At 36.4% G+C, this 17,076-nt stretch overlaps 1 protein-coding gene across 1 annotated transcript in view; it reads left to right on the forward strand.

Annotated features, from left to right (window-relative positions):
* The first annotated feature begins 4,551 nt into the window (after window positions 1-4,551).
* Window positions 4,552-17,076, forward strand: part of FANCL (FA complementation group L) — a 92,449-nt gene continuing 79,924 nt past the window's right edge. Inside the window, exon 1 of the mRNA XM_049784586.1 lies at window positions 4,552-4,644. Coding sequence (XP_049640543.1) covers window positions 4,552-4,644 — 93 coding nt within the window. The remainder of the gene's footprint in view (window positions 4,645-17,076) is intronic.

A 17,076-nucleotide genomic window follows, 5' to 3' on the forward strand; every position in this document is an offset into this window, starting at 1 on the left:
ATCTTTACAGTCAGTCTCAGGAACAAGAATAGAATAATTACAATAAAATTACTTACTAGCACGAGCAAAGGAAGTTTTAGAAGGCAACAAAGCAGTAACTGTTTATCGAGATTAGAAAATCCTATAGGGAAAGAAATGTAAGAAGCCCCTAACCTTGGTAACAGAAATTTTGTTGTTGTTGTTTATTTTTTGTGAGGTGAGAGAACACATCTCGCAATGGTGCTTAGGGTTTACTCCTGGCCAGGTACAGGGGACCAGTTATGGTACTGGGTATCCAACCCAGGTTAGCTACATGCAAGGTTAGTGCCTTAAGAACTGTACCATTGTTCTGAACCAAGAAAAATTTTTTGTTTGTTTTGTTTTGAGGCCACTCCTGGCGGCGCTTTGGTGTTACTCCTCACTCTGTGCTCAGAAATCACTCCTGGCAGACTTGGGGCACCTTATGGGATGCCGGTGATCAACCCAGGTCCATTCCGGGTGGGCCATGTGCAAGACAAAGGCCCTCATGCTGTGCTATCTCTCTGGCCCCAAGAAAAAAATTTTTTTGATTAGTTTTTTTTGTCTCATTGTGAAATAGTTTGTTCCTGTGGTCTCTGTCTTTGCACTGCCTCTCCACCCTCCATCCCTCACATCTTGTTCATTACTAACCACAGTAATATCTGAGTGTTGCTTCATTTAAAATGTCTTAAAGACTATGTTATTTAGTTCAATATCCTTTCCAGAGTAGATATTTAAGTATATTTGAATAAAATTAGTTGGAAATAAGTTAAAAATCAACTAACATAAAATTATAACTATAGTTATATTCTGAATGGACTGATCATGGGACTTTGCTTTGGATGGTCCTGCTTTTTATATAATAAAGTTATTTTCATTTCTTAAGATTTCACTTCTGATTTTTGAGTCTCATAATGTCTGATAAAGTGACTTCTACTAAATATGCACACTAAAGTAAGATACAACTTTAAATATAGATGATGTTTATGACTTAAACAAGTTATACTAATCTATTAGTCTAGTGTATAAATATTAGTGCTCTAACAAGTCCAAAAAAACCTTGTATGATTTAGATCTGAAGATAGTTGCAGGCATATGGGAGATCCAGTCACAATCACCAGATTTGCTGGTGTCCCTAGTACTTTGGGGAGCAGAAGTAGCCCCTGAGCATTCAACAGGTGTGGCTACTTTTTGCTTTGTGCCTTTTCCCTTTCATGTTTCCCTTTGTACTTCTTTCAGGCTCTAAAGAAAAATTAGAATATAGTATCTCCTCAGGTGAACTACTTAACAAACTGAAATTTGAAAAGAAAAAAAAATATTTGCTTGAGTTTGTCCGTGTGTGTGTGTGTGTGTGTGTGTGTGTGAGCGTGCACACACACACACACACACACACACAGCTGTGCTCAGGGCTTATTTGTGGCTCTGTGCTCAAGGATCATTCCTCAGGGGTCAAAAAGGGGTGCTTGACTCAAACTCAGGTTGGAAATGTGTGAAGCAAGAGTCCTAACCATTTTGGTATCTTACTGGCCCTAAAGAACATTCTATAATATTGGAATCTTCCTGTATTCCTTTTTTTTTTTGTGTCATTTGAATAACTATGTGTGTAGACAAAAGTAATTGCTTTATGAGCATTCACAGAAGGAAGATATCTATATATTAATTTTAAGATCATTTCACTTTTCCTTAATTTTGGCATTTTCTAAGATTCTTTCTATTTTTCTGAGTAGACTTCTGTAAACATTTTCTTTCTAATCTCATTAATGTTCATAATTATTCTCCATCAGAATAACTAGTGCTAGTAATATACTGTTAAAATTATACTAGTGATATACTATAAACAATCATAACATATTGTATAAAAGGCATAACAGTAAACATACATTTTTGCAGTGTGTTTTTCATTCACATGAATATTTAGAGGTTTTTCCATGTTAGAACATATAGTGTGTTTTAGGGCATACCACTCAAACTACTCTTTTTTAGCAGCAAAAGCAGCAACAGAAGTCAAGCTGAAGTTATCTTGAAAAGTCTTCATCTTTGGTGATGATGTGCATGTAGTTGTCAAGATGATTTCAAATTAAAATCTTACTGATAGTGGCCTCTTATTCATTGTTCATGGCTTTCTAAACGCTGGTGATTAATAATTATTCTCTGTAGATATGGGGCTGTGTGTAATAGAGCATGTTATGTGTAAACAGTGAATTCTGCACATTTCAAAAGGGCAGATACCATAGTCAGTCAGTTTTCATTACTCAGACTTGAACACTGAGGCATAATGGTTGAATCATTGAATTAAGTGCCCTTATATAGTACTTCATCTTGTTACTTTGTCATTGGGTTTTTAGATTAGATTTCATCAGTAAGGAACTATCATTTACAAATGTAACCATGAACAGCAAAAGGGATATCTTTTCCCTTAAATACTAAGATAACAAATCTTAAAATAGCTGTCTAAAAATTGATTATGAAGAACCACTGCCTCTGGCTATCAATTATATGCTATATATTTATATAGCATATATATTTTTATATATTCTATGATATATAAGTGTATCAATGACAGAAAGCAGGTGATAAGAATGAAAATGACTGTCTGGTCCAGAGCAATTCTTTGACAAAGTCACATCAGTGCTAGGAAGATTTAATTGGTACTTTGAAAGTTTCTGGAATTTTCTAAATCTACAAAGGCCACTTTGAAGAGGTGGTAACAGGGATCCAAGGACATTTCAAACTGTGCTGTGTTGTAAATTTGGAGAGGGTACAGTAGAGTTTGAGCTTGCTCTGGACTTGGTTCGGTGTCCCAGAACTCTTTAGGCTTTTCCATGTGTCTGTCTATCCCGTCTCTCCTCTCCTCCTGTCCCCTCTTCCAAATACTTCGACTTGGTTGATAGTCTAATAAACTCGAAAAGTAATTTAGTTGGAAGTCAAATTACTTTCCTCTAACCCTTGCATAGCAGGCGGACATTTAGTTGAGTCTGTAGAACCCTCTTTTCGGTCCTTCCCTCCTCTTTCTTTTCTTTCTTTTCTTTCTTCTTTCTTTCTTTCTTTCTTTCTTTCTTTCTTTCTTTCTTTCTTTCTTTCTTTCTTTCTTTCTTTCTTTCTTTCTTTCTTTCTTCTTTCTTTCTTTCTTTCTTTCTTTCTTTCTTTCTTTCTTTCTTTCTTTCTTTCTTTCTTCTTTCTCTCTTTCTTTCTCCTTCCTTCCTTTCTTCCTTCCTTCTTTCTTTCCTTTCTTTCTTTCTTTCTTTCTTTCTTTCTTTCTGTCTTTCTTCTTTCTTTCTTTCTTTCTTTTCTTTCTTTTCTTTCTTTCTTTCTTTCTTTTCTTTCTTTCTTTCTTTCCCTTCCTTCCTTCCTTCCTTCCTTCCTTCCTTCCTTCCTTTCTTTCTTCTCTTCCTCCTTCCTTCCTTCTTCTTTCTTTCTTTCTTTCTTTCTTTCTTCTTTCTTTCTTTCTTTCTTTCTCTCTCTCTCTTTCTTTCTTCTTTCTTTCTTTCTTTCTTTCTTTCTTTTCTTTCTTTCTTTCTTTCTTTCTTTCTTTCTTTCTTTCTTTCCTATATCTTTCTCTCTTTTTTCTTTCCTTCTTTCTTTCTCTTTTCTTCCTCTCTTTTTTCTTTCTTCTGTCTTTCTTTCCTTTTTCTCCTTTCTTTCTTCTTCTTTCTTTCCTTTATTTCTTCCTTCCTTCCTTTCTTCTTTCTTTATTCTTCTTCTCTTTCTTTCTTTCTTTCTCTCTTTTTCTTTTCTTTTCTTTCTTTCTTCTTTCTTTCTTTCTTTCTTTCTTTCTCTCTTTTTCTTTTCTTTTCTTTCTTTCTTCTTTCTTTCTTTCTTTCTTTCTTTCTTTCTTTCTTTCTTTCTTCCTTCTTTCTTTCTTTCTTTCTTTCCTTTCATTTATTTTTTCATATTATTATTAGTTGAGTCAGCAGAACCCTTTCTTCTTTCTTTCTTCCTTCCTCCATCCCTCTCCCTTTCTTCTTCCTTTCTTTCTTTTCTATATCTTCCTCTCTTTTTTCTTTCCTTCTTTCTCTTTTCTTCCTTTCTTTTTTCTTTCTTCTGTCTTTCTTTCCTTTCTTTTCTCCTTTCTTCTTTCTTTCTTTCCTTTATTTCTTTCTTCCTTCCTTCCTTTCTTCTTTCTTTATTCTTCTTTCTTTCTTTCTTTCTTTCTTTCTTTCTTTCTCTTTCTCTCTCTTTTTCTTTTCTTTCTTTTCTTTTCTTTCTTTCCCTTTCCTTTCCTTTCCTTCTTTCCTTTCCTTTCCTCCTTTCCTTTCCTTTCCTCCTTTCCTTTCCTTTCCTTTCCTTTCCTTTCCTTTCCTTTCCTTTCCTTTCCTTTCCTTTCCTTTCCTTTCCTTCTTTCTTTTTTCCTCCCCTCCCCTCCCCTCCCCTTCCTCTCCTCTCCTTTCCTTTCCTTCTTTCCTCTCTCTCTTTCTTTTTTTCCCCTCCATATTATTATTTATCCCGCAAGGCCAGCGGTCCTCCTCTAGCGTCTAGCGCGGCTAGAACTGCGCATGCGTACGCGCGGGTCGCACGTCAGCTTTTGGAGGCGCCGGGACCCCAAGCGAGCGAGCCATGGAGTCGGATGCGGAGCTGTTGCGCCAGTTCCCGCTCCTTGTGCCCCAGAACTGGGCCAAAACGGTGTATGAGGGATTCATTTCGGCTCAGGTACCCAAACACTTGTCCTTTCGCTAGAAGAGCCTCCTTGTCGGGAAGTCTAGCTAGAGCGTCTACGCTTCCCAAATACCGGGCTTTGGAAAGAGAGACGTGTAAGGAATGCCCCGAGATGAGAGTTCTGAGGAGAAGAGGCCTTTCTCTGAGCCCGGAAGGGAGCTGCAGCTTTTGAGACCTGGCACAGGCACAGCTCTTCCGGGTTTAGCGCGCCAAAAAAGGACGCGCCCGGGAAACTCGTGCGTAGGGCGGGGAGTGGGCGGGGCCAGGTGGGACGTGACCACGCCCCTTGTTTCCTTTCTCCTTGCAACATTCCCAGTTTTTTCCCCCTTTTCTTAAATTTGTTAATATCTTTATTTAAACACCTTGATTACAAATATGATTGTAGTTGGGTTTCAGTCATGTAAAGAATACCACCCTTCACCAGAGCAACATTCCCATCACCAGTGTCACAGATCTCCCTGCACCCCACCTCACCCCAGCCTGTACTCTAGACAGGATTTCTACTCCCCTCATTCATTCACATTGGTAGGAAAGTTCTCAATGTAGTTATATTTCTCTAACTGCACTCACCACTCTTTGCGGTGCGTTTCATGTCTTGGGCTGGACCGTCCAGCCCTCCTCTATCTCTGAGGATTATTGCAAAAATGTCTTTTATTTTTCTTAAAACCCATAGATGAGGGAGACTATTCTGCATCTATCTCTCTCCCTCTGACATTTCATTTAGCATAATAGATTTCCTTTCCCCTCATTGCAACACTTCCCAGTTTAAAAAAAAATGCTTTTTTTTTTTTTTTTTTTTTTACCCACCCTTTCAATTTTTTGGCTTCCTTTTACTTATCAGCGATTTGGAAGAAACTCCTTATGACTCAACAAGTCATCCATGTATGTGTGCTCACATCCTGTATGCTTCAAACACATCTTGACCAGAGTTCATTGCTTTTGCAGATGCTAAGCAGATCCTGAGTTCAACCAGGATAACAACTTGTAATTCTGAGTGTGTGCCTATGGGAAAGTGCTTTTGGTATAGGGATGTTTCCTTCATAGAAACTATTTGGGACTTTTTTTTTTTTTTTTTCTAGTCAGGTTTCTGGAAGAGCCTGACAAGTATTGGCTGTAAGTCCTCTTCAGTGGTCTCAAAGAATTTACCATCTGGGCCCGGCCTTTTGTGTTTGGGAAGATATTTGATTACCATTTCATTTTTTTCAATAGTGTGATGGGTTTGTTCATGTTTCCCAACTGATTTTGATTCAAAAATTTATTGATTTCTTCTGGTCTTTTATTGTAGTATAGAGGTTCTCAGAGTAACTTTTGACCATTCATTGTATTTTTTGTGTTGTCTGTTGTGATTATTTTCCTTTTGTTTCTGATTCAGTTTATTAAGGTTCATTTTTCTCTTTGTGAATATTGCTAGTGGTTTGTCAATCACAATTATTTTTTAATGAACTAACTCTTGCATTCATTGATTTTTTTTAGTTCATATTTTTGGTATTCTATTTCATTAATTTCTACTCTTAGTTTTATTATTTACTTCCACCCGCCTGCTTTTCTTCATCATTTTTTAGTTTCTTAAGTTGTACAGTCTGATTATTTTTGTGGGTTCTTTCTTCCTTTCTGATGAATACTTGCAGAGCAATGCACTTCCCTCTTAACACTGCTTTTTCTTTGTCACAAATTCTCATAGTCCATATTGTCATTCTCATTTGTTTCTAGGAATGATTTCCTCTGTGGTATTCTCTCAGACCCACTACTTGTTTAGTAATAAGTATTTAGTTTCCAGATGTTTTCACTATTTCTCTTTTTCTGCTTGTGATTAACATCTGTTTTCAGTGTTTCATGATCTGAGAAAGTATTCAGTATGATTTCTAGCTTCTTGACTTTGTGAAGGTATATTCTGTGTCCCAAAACATGTGGTCTATTCTGGAGATTTTTCCATGTGCGGTAGAGAAGAATGTTTTGGCATTTTGGTGATGTAAAACCTTTTCTATGTCTATTAAGTCTCTCTCTTTCAGTTTTTTCCAAAGCAATTATTTTCTTACTGAGCTTTAGTATAGTTGATCTATCAAAATTTGTCAGCAGTGTTGTTATCATTGTCTTTCTTCAAGTATATTAGTAGTTGTTGGCCAGAGTGATAGCACAGCAGTAGGGCGTTTGCCTTGGACGTGGGTGACCAGGGACAGACCTCCATTCGATCCCCAGTATCCCATATGGTCCCTCTAGCCTGCCAGGCGTAACTCCTGAGTGCTGCCAGGTGTGATCCAAAAACCAATAAAGTAAAATAAAATAAAATAAAACAAACAAATATATTAGCAGTTTTTGATGTATATATTTTTTTATCCTTCATTAGGTGCATGTGCATATATATGTTATACAGTGCTATGCTTCTCTTTGTAGAGATGTCTTTTAATTATTATTAATGTTGCCTGGTTCAGCCCTTATGGAAAATAGTGTGCGTAGTCCTCAGTAAAAACAGAATTGTGCTATTACATGACCCAGCAATTCCACTGTGGAATTTTGGAGCAGAGAGCCAGGAGTAACCCCTCAGCGGCACTGGGAGTGGCCCAAAAATCAAACCAAAACAAAACAAAACAGAAAAAAAAAAACCCAGTCATTCAAAAGGACATATATACACCATTATTTCTTGCTGAACTAAGTACAATAGTTTAGATACAGATTCTGTATAAATTTCCAACCACAGATGAATTGATTATTAGGATAGTATTTAATACACAATGGAATATACTATGTAGGTGCAAGAAATAATGAAATCATACAATTAGCTGAAATCAGATTTCAGCTGGAACAAACTAGAGGATAACATGTCAAGTGAGTTAATTCAGATGAAAGACAAACATGGGTTATCTCTTATTTCTTGAAGCAGGGTTTTATAGTTTTTTGTTGTTGTTGTTTGGGACCTTCACATCTTTAGTCAAATTGACTCCAAGATATTTGAGTTTGTGTGAAACTAATGTGAATGGGGTTGCTTTCTTAAAGTCCATTTCTCCCTATCATTATTGGTGTATAAAAAGGTCATTGGTTTTTGTGTATTAATTTTGTAGTCTGCCACATTGCTATATGAATCTATTATTTCTAGAACCTTTTTGGTAGAATATTTAGGGTTTTTTAAATATAGTATCATGTCATCTGCAGACAGTGAAAGCTTGATTTCTTCCTTTCCTATCTGGATGCCCTTGATATCTTTTTCTTTCCTGATTGCTATAGCAAGTACTTCTAGTACTATGTTGAATAGGAGTGGTGAGAGAGGATAGCCTTGTCTTATACCAGAATTTAGAGGAAAGGCTTTTAGATTTTCTCCATTGAGGTAATATTTGCCATTGTTTTGTGGTAGATGACCTTAATTATATTGAGAAAGGTTTCTTTTATTTTCATCTTGCTGAGAGTTTTTTTTAATCAAAAAATGGGTGTAGGGCCTTATCAAATGCTTTCTCTGCATCTATTGATATGATCATGTGGTTTTTATTTTTTGTTGATGTGTATTATGTTGATAGATTTATGGATATTAAACCATCCTTGCATTCCTGGGATGAAACCTACTTGATCGTAGTGAATGACCATCTTGATGAGGCATTGGATCCTATTTGCCAGGATTTTGTTGAGGATTTATGCATCTGTGTTCATCAGGGATATTGGTCTGTAATTTTCTATTTTGGTAGCATCTCTGTCTGGTTTTGGAATCAAGGTGATGTTGGCTTTATAAAAGCTGTTTGGAAGTGTTCCCGTTTTTCAATTTCTTGAAAGAGCCTGGCTAGGATTGGTAGTAGTTCCTCTTGAAAAGTTTGAAAGAATTTGTCAGTGAATACATATGGGCCTGGGCTTTTGTTTTTGGGCAGGTATTTGATTACCGTTTTAATTTCCTCAATAGTGATAGGGGTGTTTATATAATGCTACATCCTCTTCTTCAACCATGGAAAGTTATAAAAGTCCAAGAATTTATTGATTTCTTCCAGGTTCTCATATTTCGTGGCATAGAGTTTCTCAAAGTAGTCTATAATACCTTTGACTCTCTGCAATATCTATAGTGACTTCCCCGTTTTCATTTCTAATCGGTTTATTAAGTTTCTCTCCCTTTCTTTGAGTTTTGCTAATGTTCTATCAATCTTGTTTATTTTTTCAAAGAACCAATTTCTGCTTTAGTTGATCTTTTGGATTGTATTTTGGGTTTTTACTTCATTGATTTCTGCTCTAAGCATTGTTATTTCCTTCCATCTCCCTATTTTTGGTTCCTTTTGTTGATCATTTTATAATTTTATAAACTGCCTCATTAAGCTATTCAGGTATACGCTTTCTTCCTTCCTGATGTGTGCTTGCAAAGCTATACATTTTTCTCTCAGTAACACTTTTGTTTTGTCCCATAGGTTCTGATAGTTTTCTGATAGTTTGTGTCTTGTCATTTGTTTCCAGGAACATTTTGATTTCGTCTTTGATTTCATTTCGAACCCACTGGTTATTCTGTAGTAGGTTGTGAAATTTCCAGGTGTGAAAGTTTTTCTTCTATGTCCCTTTTAAGTTTACATCTAATTTCAGAGCCTTGCGGTCAGCGAAGGTAGCCTGCAAAATTTTTATCCTCTTGATTTTATGGAGATATGTTTTATGTGCCAGCATGTGGTCTATCCTGGAGAATGACCCATGTACATTGGAGAATAATGTGTATCCAGGTTTCTGGGTATGGAGTGTACTATATATATCTACTAGGCCTCTTTCTTTTATTTCTCTTTACAGGGCTAGTATATTTTTGTTGGTTTTCAGTCTGGATGGCCTATCAAGTGTTGACAGAACTGTGTTGTGGTCTCCTACAATTATTGTTATTATTGATATCCTCTTTCAAGTTTGTCAATAATTGTATTAGATATTTTGCTGGTATCTCATTGGGTGTATAAATGTTTAATAGTGTGATTTCTTTCTTTTGCACATATCCCTTGATTAGTACGATGTGTACATCTTACAACTTTTCTGAGTCTAATGTCTGTGTAGTCTGATATTAATATGGCCACTCCAGCTTTTTTACGGGTGTTGTTTGCTTGGATAATTTTTCTTCAGCCTTTGATTTTGAGTCTATGTTTGTTCTGACTATTCAGGTATGTTTCATGTACGTAGCAGAAGGTTGGATTCATCTTTTTGTCACTTAACTGGTGCATTTAGTTCATTGACGTTGAGGAAGATTATTGTCGTGGGATTTAATGTCATCTTTGTGTATGGTTTGGTTGTCTGTTTTGTCTTAAAGTAGACCTTTCAGTTTTTTTTTTTTTTAAGGCTGGTTTTGCATCTGTAAAATTTCTGAGCTGTTTCTTATCCATGAAGCTCTGTATCCTTCCTTTAAACCTGAATGTGAGTCAGGGTAGGTGCAGTATTTTAGGTGAAACATCAATTTTATTTAGTCTTGTCACAATATTTCACCACTGTCTTCTGACCTTGTGGGTTTCTTGTGACATGTGTGCTGTAAATCTTAAGGATGCTCCTTTGAATGTAGTTTCCCTTTTTGATCTTGCTGCTTTCAATATTCTATCTCTATCTGTGGGATTCATCATTGTGACAAGGATGTGTCTTGAGGTCCTTTTTTTTCGGATCTCTTTTAGGTAGTACTCTTCAGCCATGCAGGATTTCATTGCATGTAGTCTTTCGCTCTGTAAGTTTCTCTTTTATGATGTCCTTGACTGTTTATTCTTCCTGGGCTCTTCTTCCTGGGCCTCTGGAACTCCAATGATTCTTATCTGTTTACATTCTTTGAGTACTTTTTTCATTGTTTGATCATTTGCCTTAAGGTTCTTTTCCAATCTCTTCTCCTTTATGGAGTTGGTCTGTGTTTTATCCCAGTTCACTGATTCTGTCCTTGGCTGCTATTACCCTGTTGAAGAGGCTTTTCATTGAGGTTTTCAGTTCACCTACTGTGTTATTCAGACCTGTTATTTCAGTTTGACATTTTCTGATTTTTATTTGGGGGGGGGGGGGTAATGCCTGGCTGTGCTCAAGGGTTACTATTGCTCTTCGCTCAGAAATCACTCCTGGCAGGCTTGAGGGACCATGTGAGATGCTGGGATTTGGATCACTGTCCTTCTGCATGCAAGGCAAAGGCCCTACCATTGTGCTATCTCTCCAGCCCGCTTTCTTTGATTTTTATGAGGATCCTCCATGTTACTATTATAAACTTTTTATTGTGATCATAATGAGTTACATATCTTTTACAGTAGTATTTTAGGTACATATTAACATTGAATCAGGGGAATACCCATCACCAAATTTGTCCTCCCCCCATCCCAGTTCCCTTTCTGCAACCCATATACCCCACCATCACCCCCCGGGCTGCTAGAGTTGGTGGTCCCTTTTTTGTCTAGCTTACTATTAGTGGTCATATATCTGTTTGGTCTTGGTACTCTCTCTTGTTTCCCCCTCTTTTAAGAGGCAGAGCTAGTTAAATCGAGTTATGTGGTATTGTTTGAAGGAAAGAAAAGCAATATAATGGGGTACAAAATAAGAAAAACAAAACAAAACAAAACAAAATAAAACAAAATAAAAAAAAGTCAAATATGCTTAAAATGGGCGGAGTCCTTCTAGAGGCTTTCAACCTCAGTTTGAGAGAGGACATGAAAAAGGTAATTGAAACACCACAATAATACAGAAAAATATATCAAATTAAATTTCCAGTGAACACAACAGCAATAAAGACAAGTACCACACAATAGTCTCTTCTGAAATCAAATCATGCTGGAGTGCAAAAAGAAAGAGAAAGATAAGATAAAATAAAATAAAATGAAATAAAATAAAATTGGAGATATCAACTTCAATATCTACACCAAAATAAAGACGTCAAAAAATCGATCAATCAATAAATGTGTGGAAAGATGATTATTTTGTGTTTTTTTTTTTCTTTTTCCCCTGCATAGGCACATTAAGTACTGGGGATATTATTGAGGGAATTTCCTTGGCCTAGGAGTTACACGGTTTTCCACCCCTGAAGTATACTGTCATGGGATTAACTGTAGACTCCTTGTATGATCATTAACTCTCCCCTTGGTGCATTTGTGGTGTATGAAAGACTTCTGCTTCATCTTGGATGGTAAAATCAGACCTCTGTATCTAGAGATCTTGGTGACTATGCAGCTCAAGGAATGGAGCTTATGATGGAGTCTTTTTTTGTGGTTCTAGCAGTTCTGCTTCTTCAGTGTCATTTTAATCCATCTTCTGTAATTGGTGGTCTTGGTCATTATGTTGCTCCTAGGATGGAGCCTGGGATAAAGTTTTTCGTTCTGTTTCTGGAAGAGTTGTTCAGTTGCAGTTGTCTCAGTCAGACCTCTGGAGTTGGAGATCTTGTTTGTTGAACAGATCGTAGACCAAAAGCTAGGCTAGAGGTTTTCGTTGCTATTGTTGTTGTTGGTCTCGGGATGCGTACTGTCGAGTCCTGGTTGTAACAACCAGTCACCTGTATATATTGATCTTGGCTTTTGCTCAGGTCAAAGGGTGACATGTTTTCTGATTTTTGTCTTATCATTGCCTGATGAGGAAGGAAAACTTGCTCTTAGATCAAGTTGTTCCCATTTCCTCATTGTCAGGTTATAAATTTAGAACTGGCGCATGTTGGCATCAGAGCAGCATTATGAATACCCTGGAGGAGATTTGATTCCTGGAGCTGTTGTGGAGAGCTCTGTCATTTCTATGTCTGGGATCCATGAGTCAAGGCTGGACGGGTCGGTGTCTAGTTCCCTGGAGTCTAAGTTGGTTCCACATGACATACGTTCAGGGTGGGAAATGTCCCTGTGTTGTAAAGAAGTATGAGTTCTTATCCCTAATAGATAAGAGCTTGTTTTTTACACGTAAAATTTCCCCTTTGTTTAATATGTTTTTGCAAGAAGAAGTGGTGCTACATTATATGCTGCTCGATTTTTGGGGGTGGAGAGAGAAGAAAACAGACACACGCCAAAAACTAAAAATATATATGCTCACACATATCTAAAGAAAAAAATTAAACAAAAGACGTAATTAAAGGAATAAAGTGGGTCCAGAAGAGATAGCATGGAGACAAGGAGTCTGTCCTTCCTGCAGAAGGACAGTGGCTCAAATCCCGGCATTCCACTTGGTCCCCGAGCCCACCAGGGGCAATCTCCGAGCATATAGCCAGGAGTACCCTCCGAGCGCCACCAGGAGTTTACCCAAAAGAAGCAAAAACAAATAAAAAAACAAAACAAAACAAAACAAAACAAAAAATGGACAAGAATAAAAAAGAAAAGAAGAAGAAAGAAAAAAAAAAACAAAAAGGGAGAAAGTGAAACCAGAGATTATTTTACATTTGGGGAGAAACAGGGTAAGAGGTAATGTTATATACTTATAATGAAAGTATAGGCTTCCCCATTGTCTTTTGAGATTTCTTTGTGAGGTATGTGGTCCAGGCTGGGAGGTCTTGGGTAGAGTTCTTGCAGTGGGGGTCCTTTGGAGTTTGTTCCGGTATCAAGCCACTGTCCCCGTTAGGGAGAGGTGATTGGGAGGGCCACACTGCATGAGTCAGTCGGGGTGTTGGTTGTATTTTCTTGCCGGGAACGAGGTGAGAGCTTGCGTGGATGTCTCTTCATTTGGGTAGTGGGTACTGGTTCGTTGGGGTAGGAGGTCGGTCTTGATGCCTAATGGATTAAGAACTGAGGGTGAAGAGTTACAATGTGGTGGGGGTATCGGGTGTGGGATTGAGGGGTAAAGGGATAGTCGGATTTCTGGAGGAGGGGGAGGGAATAATATACGGGAGGGGTTATATGGGGTATAGGTATGGGTTGTTTGTGGTTTAGGTTTGTCCCTTAAGGAGGATTCCTATCTCTGTGTGCTCCTGCCCACATATAAACATATAAAAGTTAGCTTAGGAGTATATAAATGTAGAGAGGTGGGGAGGGCAAGAGGTGCGCTGAGTACAGAAAGATAGGTAAGTATAGTACTTGTAAGGAAAGGAAACTAATAGATCAACTTTTGGATATGTATAGGTTTCGGTGTCTCGAGTACTGACTGCTGTATTAGTGAGGTCTATCTATATAGGTGTTTATATTTTGCAGTATTGTCCACAGCACACTATAAGTCAGCTTTCCTTTTCGATAGAGGAGGTAACCGTGTGGTTTTTATTTGACATAGATTGAATTGATGATAGTGAGGAGGAGGAGATGGAAGAAGAGGAAGACAAGAAGTGAGAGGAGGAAAAACAAAACAAAACAAACCAACAATCAAACAACATATATTTTTTTCTTGGGGTGGGAGCAGTGGCGCAAGCAGTAGGATATTTATTTGCCTTGCAAGTGCTAACCAAGGCTTCATTCCCTGGCATTCCATTTGGTCCTCCAAGCCAGGAGTGATTTCTGATTGCATAGCCAGGAGTAACCCCTGAGCGTCACCAAGTGTGGCCCCAAAAAGCAAATATATATATATGTATATATAAATATATATATATATATATTTTTTTTTTTTCTTCTTCTTCTTGTTTTTCTTCTCTTGTCTCTGTTCAAAGGACTCCAGAATTATTTTTAGGTCATTTTATGTTTTGGGATTTTTTTTTTTTTCGATTTTCAGGTGACACCTATCGGTGTTCAGGGTTTACATTTGGCTCTGCACTCATCCTAGCAGTACTCAGGGGACTATATGGGATGTCCACTGTGCTATTGTTATAGCCCTTATTTTGGCCATTTGAAATTGTTCCATAATCACTTATACTTGGGAATTCCCCTCACCTTCTCATTTTTTTCTTCTGTTTCTCCTATTTTTGAATGTAATTTTTTTTTTTAGTTACACTATTTCATTTTCAAAATAATCTGTTATGGAATCATCTAGCTTAACTTTTATTTTAAACATTCTTCATTTCCTGAGTTGTGACACTTTATATAATGTCTATTTAGTATACACTTGCTTTTCTTTTTTCATGCACATTTTGTGCTTGCTTACTTGATTTTATTGTTCATTTTCTTTACTTGATTTTTTTCCCTTTCGTTTTGAATCTTTTATTCTTCTTTGTATACCTGCTATGTTTTGATTGACTGCCATAATTTATGCATTTTTGTTATCATAATTTTTAGTTCAATGTTCTTAAATATTTTCTGGGCTGCACCCGCATTGCTGGTTCAAAGTTTGATCTTTATTTCTTTATTGTTTTTATATCTTTTGATAGGAAGAACCTAAACTCTTTTTAGCATAATTTGTCCTGACTACTGAGGCTGTACTATTTGATAGTTCTTATTGTATACAAGGTTTTCTGCTTTATTTGGAATTTGCCTACTACCATCTTTTTTTTTTTTTTTTTTTTTTTGGTTTTTGGGCCACATCTCCTGGCTATCTGCTCAGAAATAGCTCTTGGCAAGCACGGGGGTGAGGGGGCGGAGGTGGGGGACCATATGGGACACCGGGATTCGAACCAACCACCTTAGGTCCTGGATCGGCTGCTTGCAAGGCAAACGCAGCTGTGCTATCTTTCCGACCCCGCCTACTACCATCTTGAAGGAGCTTCAAGCTTATTATGCATATTCCATCTCATGCTCCTCCACCTTCGGCTAGATTTTGAAATCAATGGAACAAACCTCACTCAGCTGAATATTTTTTCTGATAAAGCCTCTAAAATTCATTAGGTTTACCTTGTATGTTTTTCTGCTCTTTTCTCTGTGTATTTTTTCCTCTTTGTCATTTTGAACTCTATGTGCCTTTTCTTCCCTGAATTATCTCTTTTCCCTTATGCTCTCCATCCTAGCCCTGTATTCTCAAAATTCTCTAAGAAGGCTTGACAATTACGGATTTCTTACATTTTCTTTCTTCAAGACTCACTGTTCTGCAGTGACCTGTTGTTAAATGTCTAAAAGATTAGTTTAATTATTTTCCCATTAAAAGTAATAATGAGTTCAGGTAATTTCTGACCCCACAATTTCATCGTGGATAGAAGACTATAGACAATAAAATAAATCTTGCTTTGAGAAATCTGATGACAGTAATAAAGTTTTTCACATAGGTTATTTTATATTTTTCTTTAATGCTATTAAATGTTTGCTTTGTTTTTAAAATATGGATAGTTAGGGCCAGAGCGATGGCAAAAGCTGTAGGTTGATTGCCTTGCACGTGACTGACCTAGGATGGACTGCGGTTAGATTCCCCATTGTCCCAGGAGCGATTTCTAAGCTCATAGGGAGGAGTAACCCCTGAACATCACTGGGTGTGGCCCAAACAAAACAAAACAAAAAAACCTCCAAAAATATCTATAGTAAGATATATGTCTTAGAATAGGCTATAATGAGTCATTTTTGTCATAATGATTGACTGACCTTTTAGTATGATTTTTCAAGAAGTATACTTAGGTTATACTTAAATATATATATTTTATATTATGCTTTTCTTTCCAAAGTATCCAATTATTTGTATATTGGGTTATCTTTGACCATTTGCTGCTTCAAATACTCTTATCTAATATTCTATTTTTTTTAATTAAATTATTTTTATTTGGCACTTTCTGCCTCATAAAATTTTATTTTGCTCTTTCTTATAAATAATATTTGTTTATTCTTCTACCTTTCCTTTAAAATTTTTAAATAATTTGTTTTAAATCTTTGAATACTCTTTCATATGCAGATACTTTTAACTAGGTATTATTTATTTTGTCCTGTCTTTTATCACTTGAACCTTTCTAGTATTTTTTGTTGTTTCACAGTGGTTTGTCCTTGATGAAGACTGTATCTTTATATTTGTGAACAGTTTCATTCCTTGCAATAGTTTATAAAATTTTTAGTTCAGGACAACTGTCTTCTCTTAGTCAAGGACTTGTGGGTGCTCTATAGCTCTACTGGAAAATAATTTATAAAATATTATAATTTATAAAAAATATTTTAATTTGAGCAAAAAACTTCTGAACTTTATAGTTTTTACTCACTTTTAATTTTGTTGACATTATAGGATTTTTGACACTATTTGTTAATAATGCTAATCTATTTACTTTTAATTTCTAGGAAATAGAGAGATTCAGTTTAGCCAACTGTCTATTTTTACTCCTTGCAGTTCAGAAAATATGTTTCTTGAGAGCAATTATTTCTTTTTTTAAAAATATGATTTAACTAACGAGAACTAATTTTGTACGTTTTCTTGAATCAGAAAAGTATTATGGCATGTAACATGACATTTGACCTTTTCAGATGGCTGGATTTTGCAAATAAGAGGCTTTCAAATTTTATTCTTTCAGATAACAGATAAGAAAAATAGTTTTGCTATTTTTCATGTAAATTTTGAATTCCAGAATGTTCTTACACCCATGTGTGGGATGTCCATAAAGTTCTGTAAAAGTTACTACATAATACCTTTTAGTGGTTTAATGAAATAGTGAATTATTGTTACTTGACCTTTTTAAAAGGTCAGTGGTACATTTTGTTTCATTTTTTTAAAAGGACATTTAAATGTAATGAAAGTCAGAACTGTAATATT

Source organism: Suncus etruscus, chromosome 12, assembly GCF_024139225.1.
Source record: "Suncus etruscus isolate mSunEtr1 chromosome 12, mSunEtr1.pri.cur, whole genome shotgun sequence".
Lineage (NCBI taxonomy): Eukaryota > Metazoa > Chordata > Mammalia > Eulipotyphla > Soricidae > Suncus > Suncus etruscus.